This window comes from Filicampus tigris, chromosome 18, assembly GCF_054856515.1.
Source record: "Filicampus tigris isolate MCC_2025a chromosome 18, RoL_Ftig_1.0, whole genome shotgun sequence".
NCBI lineage: Eukaryota > Metazoa > Chordata > Actinopteri > Syngnathiformes > Syngnathidae > Filicampus > Filicampus tigris.
The window spans coordinates 9,755,001-9,767,321 of record NC_141234.1 but is presented as its reverse complement, the minus strand read 5'-3'; the positions used below and the strand labels follow the sequence as shown (position 1 = coordinate 9,767,321).

General features: G+C 43.6%; 1 protein-coding gene across 1 annotated transcript in view; it reads right to left on the bottom strand.

Annotated features, from left to right (window-relative positions):
- The window catches only part of nedd9 (neural precursor cell expressed, developmentally down-regulated 9), a 28,096-nt gene that overhangs the window by 14,245 nt on the left and 1,530 nt on the right, over positions 1-12,321 (bottom strand). The window contains exon 2 of the mRNA XM_086014595.1: positions 2,088-2,501. Within this exon, the coding sequence (XP_085870721.1) occupies positions 2,088-2,501 (414 nt within the window). The remainder of the gene's footprint in view (positions 1-2,087; positions 2,502-12,321) is intronic.

The following is a 12,321-nucleotide window of genomic DNA, read 5'->3' as shown; positions in this document are numbered from 1 at the left end:
ATAAGTGCGATCAATGGTTGCCGAGTGGATTTCAGATTCAAATATTTACCAATCACAATCAGTCATCGTAATGTTTCCCAACGAAATATCTTTTGCTAGCTAGCAACAGTGCTAGCCTAGCATGCCTATGGCGGCGTTTTGAGTCGCTTTTGCAGTTCTGTGCGAATGTGACTCGTTTTGTTGTCGCCTTTGTGTGAACAAAAATGTTCCCACACACGATGGTGGTGATGATCAAGGAAATTTAGGAATAAACGACGCTTTTTCTGCATTGCGAACTGTATTGTAATAGTTTTTCAAAGTGGGCTTTTTATAGTTAGTTATATTTGAGCAGTCAGCATTTTCTGTCGCAGTGATTCATCTCCCAATTTTATGTACACACTATTTTGGAGCAGCCCATGAAAAATTATATGCTGTGAAAAAAAAAAAAAAAAAAAAAAAAAAAAAAAAAAAAAAATCAAATCCAGCAATAAAACTACGACGGCTATGACTAACTATAGCGGCTACGCTGTCGGTGACCAAGCTAAGTGCTACGTGTTTGCTAGTGAGCCGTAACCCAACAATTAAATGCAGGAAAAAAAACAAACTATTTTAAATGCAACTGGGCTCCACCTAAAAAAAATGCCTTTGTGCAGTTTTTCTTTTCCCTTCGGTGAACTGATTCCCTAGGCCTCTGCGGCTTAAACTGGCTCTGCTACACACAATGCGCCCTTGCACGGCTAAAGCCAAACGTGAGTCCTCGCACAAAAACACTACCCTGCTCTGTGGTAAACACCAGGCCCGGCACACCCTGTCCACATTTGTCATCGCGGGCCCACAATCTCTCTGACATGTCAGCCTTCGACTTGTTCAATGATGAGAAGTCCAGCACAATTGTGCACATGTCATGTCCTATTGCATCTATGTACCCACCCTCGCAAGTGTAGGCCGCACCCTCCGTTTGATATTTTAAATCTGCACTGATCCCACAGAAAAAGCCTCTCGGGATCAATAAAAGCACATTTGGCACAGTTTGGGTGCATTCATGACACGTGAGTCTTTCCTTGGCATCTCTGTTGCTCCTCTAAAGTTCTTTTTCCAGTGCAATGTTGTTAATTTTCAAACCATCTTTCCATTAAGCAGTACACGCTGTTTTGCTCGGGTATGTTTTGGAACGATAAACCTGGACCTGGATCGAACTAATGTTTCCAGACAGGATAGGGATGGTTTTAAACAGTGTAAGATCATAGCAGCACAACATTGTGACACTAACAAATTATCATTGTTATTTTTTGTCACTGTTGATTTCCTTTCCTTTCCATTCTCACTCCAGTGACAATCATTGGACAGCACGGTAGCGCGTCGTCTGGCGGCATCTCAACAAAAGGGAGCTCAAAGTGGAAGTCAACCCTAACATATATTTTTTTCAAGAATATGTTCTATGCAGGCCCACTAGTTGAAACAAGACAGTATGATTAATAGGAAATAAGAGTTAAGCAGCAAAATCCACCCGTTTTTAGCCATCTCAGGGGGCGGCCATTTTGTCACTTCTGTCGACTGAAAATGACATCACAGACCCTCAGGGCTCCGATAACGACCAAGCACGGCTTTCCTGTTTTCTGAAGCTGCTGATCGTTATCTGAGCCTTGAGGATGCGTGATGTCATTTTCAGTCGACAGCAAGTGACAAAATGGCCGCCCCCTGAGATGGCTAAAAACAGGTGATTTTTTTGCTGCTTAACTCCTATTCTACAAACACAATAATGCTGTGTTTCAACTGTGAGCCTTGCATAGAACATATTCTTAAAAAATATATGTTTGGGTTGACTTCCGCTTTAAAAGTGATTTGGTCGCAGCCGGAACGCCTTCAATGGAAATAGTTAAACTAAACAAGTGTATTGTCATACATCTGCTTATGAAATATTTAGTCCATTGTGGGGTTGATAGTAGTGCTGAGGAATAATTATTTAAATTGCCCATCCTTATGATGCACGTTGTTCCCTTGCTTTGTAGCCAGTGCCCCAACAACCACTTGAGCTATCCACCGTTACTGCAGTTAAGAATCTGCTGTTAAGGGAAAGGTCACATGAGCCCCCCTTCATAGTATCTCACCTTGCTTGGTGTGTTATCAGCAGCTAGCGCACTCCTCGGTGGCACTTGATAGACATCTTGCCCAGAGGGCACCTGGTAGATGCTCTGCTGCTGTGGACTCTGCAGGGAAGGCGGCACCTGGTACAGCCCCTGAGCCCCCGAGCCGGCCTTCTGCTGGAAGCCCGAGCTCTGGAGCGGGGGCGACTGGGCGGCGGCGGCGGCGCCGATCGGCGACTGGGCCTCAAACTTGGGCCCTATGAGCAGCTTGAGGCGGTTGCCGGGGGCGATGCCTTGGCGGCCGTGCAGAGAGCAGAGCCACCAGCCTTCCAGGCCGCCGGTGTTCTGTTCAATCACGGTCAGGATGTCCCCTTTCCGGAAGGCCAGCTCCTCCGGGGACTCGGGCATGTTGTCGTACAGCGCTTTGGCCATTAGGTTCTATGGAAAGACAAAAAAAAAAAAAAAAAAAATACAATTTTGCTTTTTGTTCTGATGACGCATCATTCTTAAAGCTTGCTTATCTAGTTCTTTGCATTGCTTGATGTTCACATTTACGCTGACATGTCGGTGAACTTGAAGCCCACTTCAAATTACCATGCAAGGTGGCATTAGCCCGCAGCTCGACGCCAGATGTCTTTCAAACAAATCTGAACTTGACGGGATTTTCTCAGCTTGCCGCCGCCGCCTCAGGGCACAGTTCCGGCCAGCGGGGGTTGAGGTATAATGAGTCTAACAGGCAGATTTTGGCGATAGCAGATGCCCTGGAGTGTGCCGTTGCAGTGTTTTAGGGAGGCATTTGCTGCTAATTGCCACATTAAATGCACCATTATCCTTTTTGGGACGTTTTATGCCTGGAAAGAATCAACTTGGCATGAATGGAGCTTTATACTGGCACATTAACAAATACTGTATTAGGTGCCGCTAAGCACATAAACAAGCTATGACAGCATACTGCGTATGGGTAAAAGTATTGGAGACCTTTTGCACTTTTCCAGCTTCCAGTGTTCTGGGAAGACTTAACAACGTTCAACAGTTTGTGTCCACTTGAAGAGCATTTGTGAGAGAGCGCCCGGCTCATCATTCATCTCAAAAGCGTTTGATGGCGTCAGTTCTTCCACACCAAACTCCAAAGCAGGACCTTTTGAACGCTGCCGAGGGGCGTCTCAAAACTGTTCCACCAAATGGGATTGTCCAAAATGTCGATGATAAACTAATTCAGGGGGGAACTAAGAGGACCTGCCAATCCACTTATTGATTAAATAATTGATTAAGAGGCTGGTCTCAAAGCTTTTTGTCTTTAAAGTGGGTCAAATTCTCTTCGTCCCATGAACACATCACTAATGGTCAGCCTTTTTTTTTTATTGTGACTTAATCAAGATTGTCACCCTTTGGGAATATTTTCTGTCCCCCTGGATTTACACAGTAATAGCTAACTGTATTATAGCAATGATTTAAAAAAAAAAAAAAAAAAAAAGGGCAATTGAATGGGGTCCTTTCATGGCCCTCGCCTTCATTATAATGACATTATAGACGTGTTGACTGATTGTGACATTTTTGTCTTCGCTTGTCATTAAGTCTCATATATTGTATCAGATAAAGCATTTCCTTACTTGTTTATCAGGTCTTTATTGTACAGTAGCCCCCTGTGAGAACCAGGAAGTTGTCTTTGAGGTTCTCTCTGGTTTGATTTGATTTTTTCAACCTCCTCGGCCTTCCTCTTGGCCTGACTCAAAACAGTTCCCACGTGAAACTACGCACATCGTGTTGACGCCGTTATCTCTCACTGTGCTTCTGGCCGCTTCAGCCATTGTCTAAGTGCGCCATTAGCCAGCAACACCCGACACACCCACGTGTAACACCCCCCCCCCGGCTACCCAGCCGCTGGACCGGCAACGTGTTCGATGGCGACCTTTTGAGGTCGCCGTCATCCAATAGCGGCGGAGGTGACTGTTTGCCGGTTCCGATAAATTTGATGCAGCCTGGCAGAGTCATCCACGAGGAAAGGAAAAGCTCCTTTCCGCGGCAACTGTAGTCGCGCTACGGGATGTTGAAAGCTGCTTTCTGTGTAGTCGTCACCCAGCTGTGGCTAGCATGTAGCTGATTGATGCAGCGAGGAGAAATCTCACCGCAGACACACGAGCAGCGGGGACCAGACTCCTTTGTCTGCTCCTTTTGTCTCTGTTAATTAGAGTTGTTGTTCGGAAAATGCGGAACTCTTGTATTAAGCTCCCGCGCGAGCCACGGTCTGCACTCAGACTCATTAAAAGAAATGTAAAACTATCTCTAGGCAAAGACGAGACATCGCGTGAATGCTTTTAAACCCTTTCTGAAGATGTAACGCCATCTCTACTTCCATATTCTGTGGTCTTTCTCCTTTCCGGGGTCATTGGGAAATGAGAGCCTGTCCTACGTGACTCTAGGCTTTGAAATGAGGTGTAGACATTTATGCAAACCTAATCACATCACAAGCCCCAGAGCAGATTAATGCACACATCAAATTGCTTGTTTGTTTACTTCAGCTAAGGGCCCTTTTTAATAGCTCAAAATGGAACTTAATTTAATCCTCTTTTTTTTTTTTTTTTTTTTTTTTTTAATAGAAAACGCTTATTACGGTGCTTCTGTTTTAATGCTGAGAGAGCCATAACAGAATATAAAATGCATAATATAGCATAATCCCTGCCATGATTTGTCTTTATAAGAAATGCAATTGACGAGAAAATTATATTGTGGCTGCAGAATGAAAATTATGTAGCTCCGCATTTTCTTTTGGCCAAATTTGATATATTTTATTCCAGGGCTCCCCCTATAGTTGTGAAGTGGAAGAAATTGTACAGGGTCATAACGTCAGGATTGACACAAGCACAATACGTCAACCGATATTATCGACAAGTGGTTCTCGATGTGCGGTAAACATAACACAAATGGTACATTTGCTCCCGCTAGTGGTTCATGAAAGAATGACTGAATTAAATATTCAAACTGTTCAATGTTAGTGCCAGTTGTATTTAACTTTTATGTATGACACAATTGCATTTAATCTGTTAATACTTCATATTTTCTATAATTTACTTACCGGGTAGTTGGAATTTTTATTCACCTTTAATGTGTGATAGATTTTAATTTAATCAGTATTTATTTAAGTACAGTTTTTATGTTCCTATATCCAAGTGTAGTCTTAATGTTCAAATTGTGCATTACGTTACAGTAGTTTCCATCCAATAATATTATATAAATCTTTTGGGAATAAAACAAACATATAGGCTTACTATACCACTGTATTTAACCGTTTGGGAAATTTTTATTTATTTATTTATTTTTTTTATTTGAGCACTACAATTATAAACTATTCAGAATTAGCATTAATACAATTTAGGTTGGCATTAATGTCAATTGTAAAATGGTATGTTTTGTTGATTTTAAAACCATTTGATAGCAAACCTTGTGAGTCAGTCCGTCCTTGAAAAACAAAAAACAAACACATTCATCATCTGCTGTGGTAAATCTCCTATCTGACTTCCTCCATTGGGAGCTTCATGGGAATAATGACTGTTTTATATTGCACCTTCACCCAGGAAATGTTAGTCACCCATGGTTTGGATTAGATTTAAAGCCCAATATAAAAGCATTAATGCAAATCTGAATGGCCTGCATGGGAAACGCAATAAAAGAGCCATCAAGATTTGCATAAACGGGTTGTTTGTGAAAATAACCATTCCGCATGTCCTTCTGATGTGACGCAAAGAGGGAACACACAGATCTCTTTGCCGTGTTTATTTGCTCGACTTGTGTGTGGTCACCGCTGTAATTTGAGCAGATAAAACTGACTATTAACCAGGCGTCACGTTGCTGACATAAACACAGATTAGTCACAACACGGTGACGCTCCTCTGCCATTGATCATGCTGTAAACACACGTGTTTGCCATTTGTATGCGGGCCGGCTAAGGGAAAGGAAGGGCCCCTTCTGCGACTCCCACCTATGAGTATGAGCTTCCAGGAAGTTATCATTTAGAGGTCAGCGACGGGGAGAGTCTTGCTACTGCTCCCTCAAGAAAACTATGATGTGTTTCTAGTCTCGACGACCTAAAAAAACAACAACTTGGCAGAGGAGGAGGGACTATGACACACTTCAACATTAAGATAGGCGACACTTGGCAAACGGCAGGAAACTGCGCAGATAAGTCTCCTAGTCTGGAACCTTATCAAAATTACACAGAAAAAATATAAATGGGGTGAAAAAAAGGAAAACTAAGTCCAAAGAAATCTACTTTTTGTCTTTTTAGTCTTAACTTTTGTGGATATTGAGCGAGGAATGACAACCAAACAAATACATGCTAATACTACTTAGCATGTAGCATGTACTACTTAGCTAGTTGCTGTGCCTAAGATGTGAATGCTGCAGTGCTACTCCCCAGTCCCCACTTTGCCGCAGCAATCCTTTTTCTGGCTGTCACCTACTATGAGACAAAATCCTTGTCCTCCTCCGTTGTTGTCTGCACAGCTTGTTCCAAACGATGCATTCACTGCGGCCGGAAAAGCACCATTTTTATCTCGAGCCTGAACCAGTTTCACGTCTTACCGTTTCTACATATGGAGTCATTTTCATTGGCCAGTAGTGCCCCACAAGTTCTGCCTTGCAATCTTGAGTAACAATGAAAAATCCTTGAATTTAATCCTGGTTCTAAGACAACATATGCTTTGAGTACTGTGCTGTTAGTAAGTTGCAATATTAAAACAAATAATCAGTCTTCCTTAGACCTGTCTTTAAAGTGGAAATCAACCCAAACATATTTTTTTCAAGAATATTTTCCCAGCAGGCCCACTAGTTGAAACACGGTAGTCTGATTGAAAGTGACAAAATGGCCGCCCCCAGAGATGACTAAAAACGAGTGGATTAACTCTCATTCCACAAATGCAATATTTTATCAGCAAGGCTTGTTTCAACTAGTGGGCTTGCATAGAACATATTCTTGGAAAAAAATATGTTTGGGTTGAGTTTGGGAATCTAGTCTCTCAAATCAATTTATGTGCCAAGATAAAGTAAGACATAAAGCAAAAATGCGTTTGTTTTCCTTTGCCAGCCTTCCTTGTGCCCCCGTCAACATCTGGTTTAAAGGCCTTGCGTGTTTTCATCAGTAGAAAGCATGCAATAGCTCAGAGCGGAACTGTCTGGCTCTGCACCTGGATCACTGTACACAACCTAAAGATCCAGTTGTCTGACCCAATCCGCCGCCCCCCTGATCCCCTTTCTACGTACACAGACGGCGATGACTCACGCAGGCTTTTTCCATCAGTGTCTGGCCTCAAACGCAGACTGTGTAAACCTCCCCTCGCTTTGCCCGTGCTGACCAATCCCAAAATAAAATCGCCCTTATGTAACGTCACTGCCTGTTGAAAGGGCCCCACCTTTGCTGCCAGTGAGAGCTCTTTGTGAGGTTCAGTCTCTTGAGAGTGAGTAATGAAGAGGACTTTGACTAAAGGCGCTCATAAATGCTCAAAATCCCCGTCTGCTGTTGCGCAAAATGTCCTCGCTACATGAAAGGGGACAAACAAACAAACGCGCTCCCCCCAAAAAAGTGCTCCGCTCCAGCTGTGAGAATCCACCACTGTAACTTTGTGGAATGGGAAAAGCAGCACACTCATGTGGCCTCGTTTCACATGGTTATATATAGAAAATAATTATGATAATGGCGATAATGAGGACCTGATGACTTTTACCCGCCGTTCCTCAGAGTGAGAGGGCTGCTGCGGGTGAGAGCCAGTTCAAATAAATGGGCCGTGTGAAGGGTTCTGGGTAGGGAAGACTCATGGGAAGTGGTTCAGTGCCCGGACTACATGGTAATTTCTTCAGTTGGGCACTTTTCAGGAAGGTTTACCCCCAATTATAGCCTCTTTGTAACCTCTGTCAGTGGCTGTGTCGGAGCATAATTATATAGAAAGCGCCTTTTAAATGTGGACAAAAAAAAAAAAATGACGTACCAAGTTGTAATTCAATTCAGACTAGTTACAGAGCTATGATGTGCTTTGAAACGCGCTAGAAAAATCAATAGCTCATTCTGGCCTTGTGATCGAGATGACATTTCAGGAAAACTAAAAACGCAGTGGATTGGCTTATCTGTATTTTTAAACAATAGGTCGGTCTCCTCCCAAACAATTAGAAATGATTATCGTGCGTGTGCATCAAAGTTCTGAATAACATTTTAGTTTGACTCTTAGTGCGATCTATTACAGCCGAGCTGCAGAAAAATGACTTGGCCAAATGTTTCTTTGTTTTGACCGACAGACTAGCTACCCGACCCCTGACTGTACAGTCAAGATGGCAAGGTGGGATTTCATAAACACGAGCCACAGCGTAGAGGAAGACTACATGCTGACTCAGGAAATGAAATCCCAGGTGATAAATTCAAGAAGATGTTTTTTTTAATTTTTTTATTTTTTTGTGGAAAATAGACTATTCCCTGAAACAGATGTTCTACAGGGTGTTGTCCAAACACTCGTTAAAAACAGTGACGGTACAATTTCGACCACTCAGACCGGACTGATGTCATTCCATTACAAACTAAAGCCACTTCAAGTAGTAAACCGAAATCATGATGACCTGAGTGCAACACTTGAGCTTTTATTCAGTCACAGGAAGTGATTGTGAAATGCAAGTTAACAAGAGTACTCCCCCAACTCTTCTTAACCCTTTCCATTCATTACAGTCATTTTATTTATTTACCGTCACATAAACCTTGTTAGCTAGCTTGACATGACCCCCTGCATTAAGTTCCGTCTCCACTCCTTAGCCTGCAGCACTTGCCGTCTTTTACAGAACTTAAAGCGAAACCGGCGACTTAGGACCTTATCGTTTCCCATCTTGCGCTGCCTTCCGAGGGTTTTTTAAGCACGAGCTATAATTAGGTGTCCAGGCCACGCTCAAAAGTGCATCTATATCCGTGAATCCGAAGGAGCGCTGCGTGAGCATATTGAGCAGCGTCGCCTCATATATTATGCCAGACGTTTTTGGGACTCTCTGAGTTTACACAACTCTGCCCCAGAAAGGGAATTCATATTAACAAATGCTGCAAAATTAAAAAAAACAAAAAAAAAAACGACCAGGATTTTGTTGACATTGCCAAGAGTCAATTCGGAGTATTGGCAAAGGAGGAGAGGCATATTATTTCCCAGTTTGATCCCAAGCCCCAAATGCTACGTGGGTGCATCTTGATGGGCCCTGGAGACACAAACTAATCCCTCCAGGGGGCATGAGCCAAGATCTGGAATCATCTTTATAGTATCACTGCAGGGCCATATTGGATGGTTTTACATATAGGAATTGCCAATGAGATGGAAATTCATTGCACTGTCCTTCAGATTTCACGCTAAGCCAAGATCTTGCAGGAAAAATAAGCATGCCCCCCCCCCCCTCAGAAAAAGCGTCTTTTGTCTTTTTCTACAAGGGAAGAGCCACCATATCAACAATTATTTTAACCTTGTTAAAGTAAAATAAATCCAACATAGAAAAAAAACAAAAACATGGAGTCTACCAATAGCAGTTGGTGTATTTCAAAGTACAAGTGACGTAGTATGAACTAACTTTTGCACTGGTATTAATAACGTTTCTCAGCTGTGCAGCTTCCAACTTCCCACCATGAGGGTCAACTGGCCCCGGGGGTCGAACCATGCCGACAAGGGGCTCACCATCTTGAGATATGACCCTGCAAAATTGTTGGCATTCTTCAGGGGACGGGGCTACGTAATTATTGCCGCCCAAAAGTTCATACGTAGAAATGATTAAACGCATTATTGCTGATATTGTGCATCCTCACAATCGAATCTGCCTTTGTGAATTTCTGTAACGTTAAAAGTTGGCTGACGGTGCGAGGGCACGGTGGGGTGAGTGTATGCGGAGGGGGATGGTGGGGGGCGGGGCCACTATTCATTGTCATTGTGGGAGCAGCTCTTCGTGTTCACTTTAAAATGATTTATGGTAAAAAAATAAAAATAAAAAAAAAACAACAACATGAAACCAAACTGATTTGGAGCTAAAATGCAAATTTCCACCAAGTTGAAGCGGACCAAAACCAGTCGACATTTGTCTGTCGACTCATTCTTCCATGGGAAGCAAAAAAAGTGCTTCTTGCAGAAGAGCTCTTGCAACACAACGCCGCTGTCGGCCCAACTATGCGCACCCCCTGCCAGACTCATTAACAACGCAAAGGGCCACCTTTGGGGGGGAAAAAAAAAAAAAATCCAGTGCATCTTCTGGACGACATTCTCAAGCGCAACGTCCTGGAATGTTCTCATTCTCACAGCGAGCTCCTCAACCTCCCTCTTGCCATCCCCTCCCCCCGTCGCCAAACACATCTAACTTTGCCCTTTCGTCGCCCCCCACAACTTCCTCTCCTTTTCACTTGCTGCAGTCCCCTTTCAGCATCGGGGATTCTCCTCCCACTCAGAACAATGTCTGCTTCGCCCTCCTCCAGCTCCCTTCACCCTTGGACCGGTGCCTGGAAGCTGAACCCATTAAAAAAAAAAAAAAATGAAACACTGGGGGGAAAACACACATTTTGGCCACCTAATCACTGTGGTTGCGAAGCTATTTCGGCAACTGTGACATCAGCTGTGGAAGCGTCAGTGGAATTTTTTTTTTTTTTTTCCGCCAGAACAGTCTGAACACTTGAATGCACCACAGGTGTCACGCTCCGTTGAAATCCCCGGACCTCGCCGACGCTGCGGGATCAGATTATGCGTATTAAGAGACCAATGGAAGACCAGTCGCACCTGAGCACCTGTTTGGAAAGCCTCTGTGACAGACAACAAGTGACTGAGCGGCGCCGATTTAAACTGAAACACCGCCCCCTCTGCTTAATATAGCGGCAAATCATTCAATGGGCCTAAGATCAAATGCAAACACGGAGATGTGAGAGGCTCACCTCTGCGGCTATTTAGCAGCTTTAAACAAGGCAGCTGACCTGAAAGAAATCTGATAAACACAACGGGGGTGGGCTAACGCACAATGTGTCGTCAAAGCAGTGGCGCATTCCTTCTCTCGCCATGTCACCCTCGTTTCCCCCTTCTTACATAAGGTTGACATGTACGCCGTGAACCCCTGACTATTCATGGGTGATTGTGGCCAGGCTCTGGAATGGTTAGTAATTGCTTGGAGATGTCATGGGCGAAGCACTACTTGTGTCTAAAATGAAACTCCTCAATTAACATCAACGTAATTCCTCGAAGCCAAAGCAGTGAACGTTCTGAACTCCTGTTTCATTGTCGTATAGTGTCGATTTAGATTTGCCTGAATAAGCTGGAACACTTTTGTGAACGTAGCTCAACTTCCCAAAGCTAATGACATCGGCCGTAATCCACTCGAAACCGAATCGACAGCTCCTCACCTGGTCGCGAGCAAGTATTGCTTTCTAGTTGGCCTCCGGACATGATTAATCGACAATTGCGCAATCACGTATAATGGACCAATTACAGAGGGTGTTCGGGTTACTGACATAGGACGTTGGAGCTAATTGACGTCACGGTGTGAGAATACGTCGTCATGCGGCACAAGAATGCGAGTACTAATAGTTTTTCGTTTTATTATTTCATATATATGGCCTGGAAGTATTTCCCATACATATATTTATTGTAATTCTGACTTGGCTCAGCTTCAGAAAACAGGTGAGCCGTAATCGGTCGTCCGAGCAACTGTGATGTCATTTTCAGTCGACAAAATGGCCGCCTCCTGAGATGCCTAAAAACGGATCCTATTATTGCAAATACTATTTTGGGGTTTTACTTCCTCTTTAAAAACTGTGCTGGCAAAACCAAATGATAGACAACACAGCATTCCGTACAGATTTACGCGACATCGCCGCTGCAGGAATGAAACTGTTTAGGCAGGTGCGCCCTTGTACAAATAAAGGCCTCCTCTCGAATAGATGCCTGCTTCAAATAAATGCCTAGCGCTGTTTGCAGTTGAGTAACTCAACGCCCTTGGTCACTACTTGGGGGGGAAATCGAGCATCGTAAGTAAAGCGCGGCGTCTGCCTCACTATCTTGAAAGGCGGGAGGAAAAAGACAAACAAAAGACGCGTAGACACGATTCTGTGTTAGCGAGGTTGCACACTGTGTCAGTTTCCTTCCTACACACAGATTAGAGTCTTGAAATGCTTCTCTCCATCTGATTCATAAATATCCAAACTCCCCCTTGCAAAGATCACAGGCTGAAACCACGAGCCTGCTCTAAAGTGTATATTTAACAGACCAATGAGTCAGTCCAT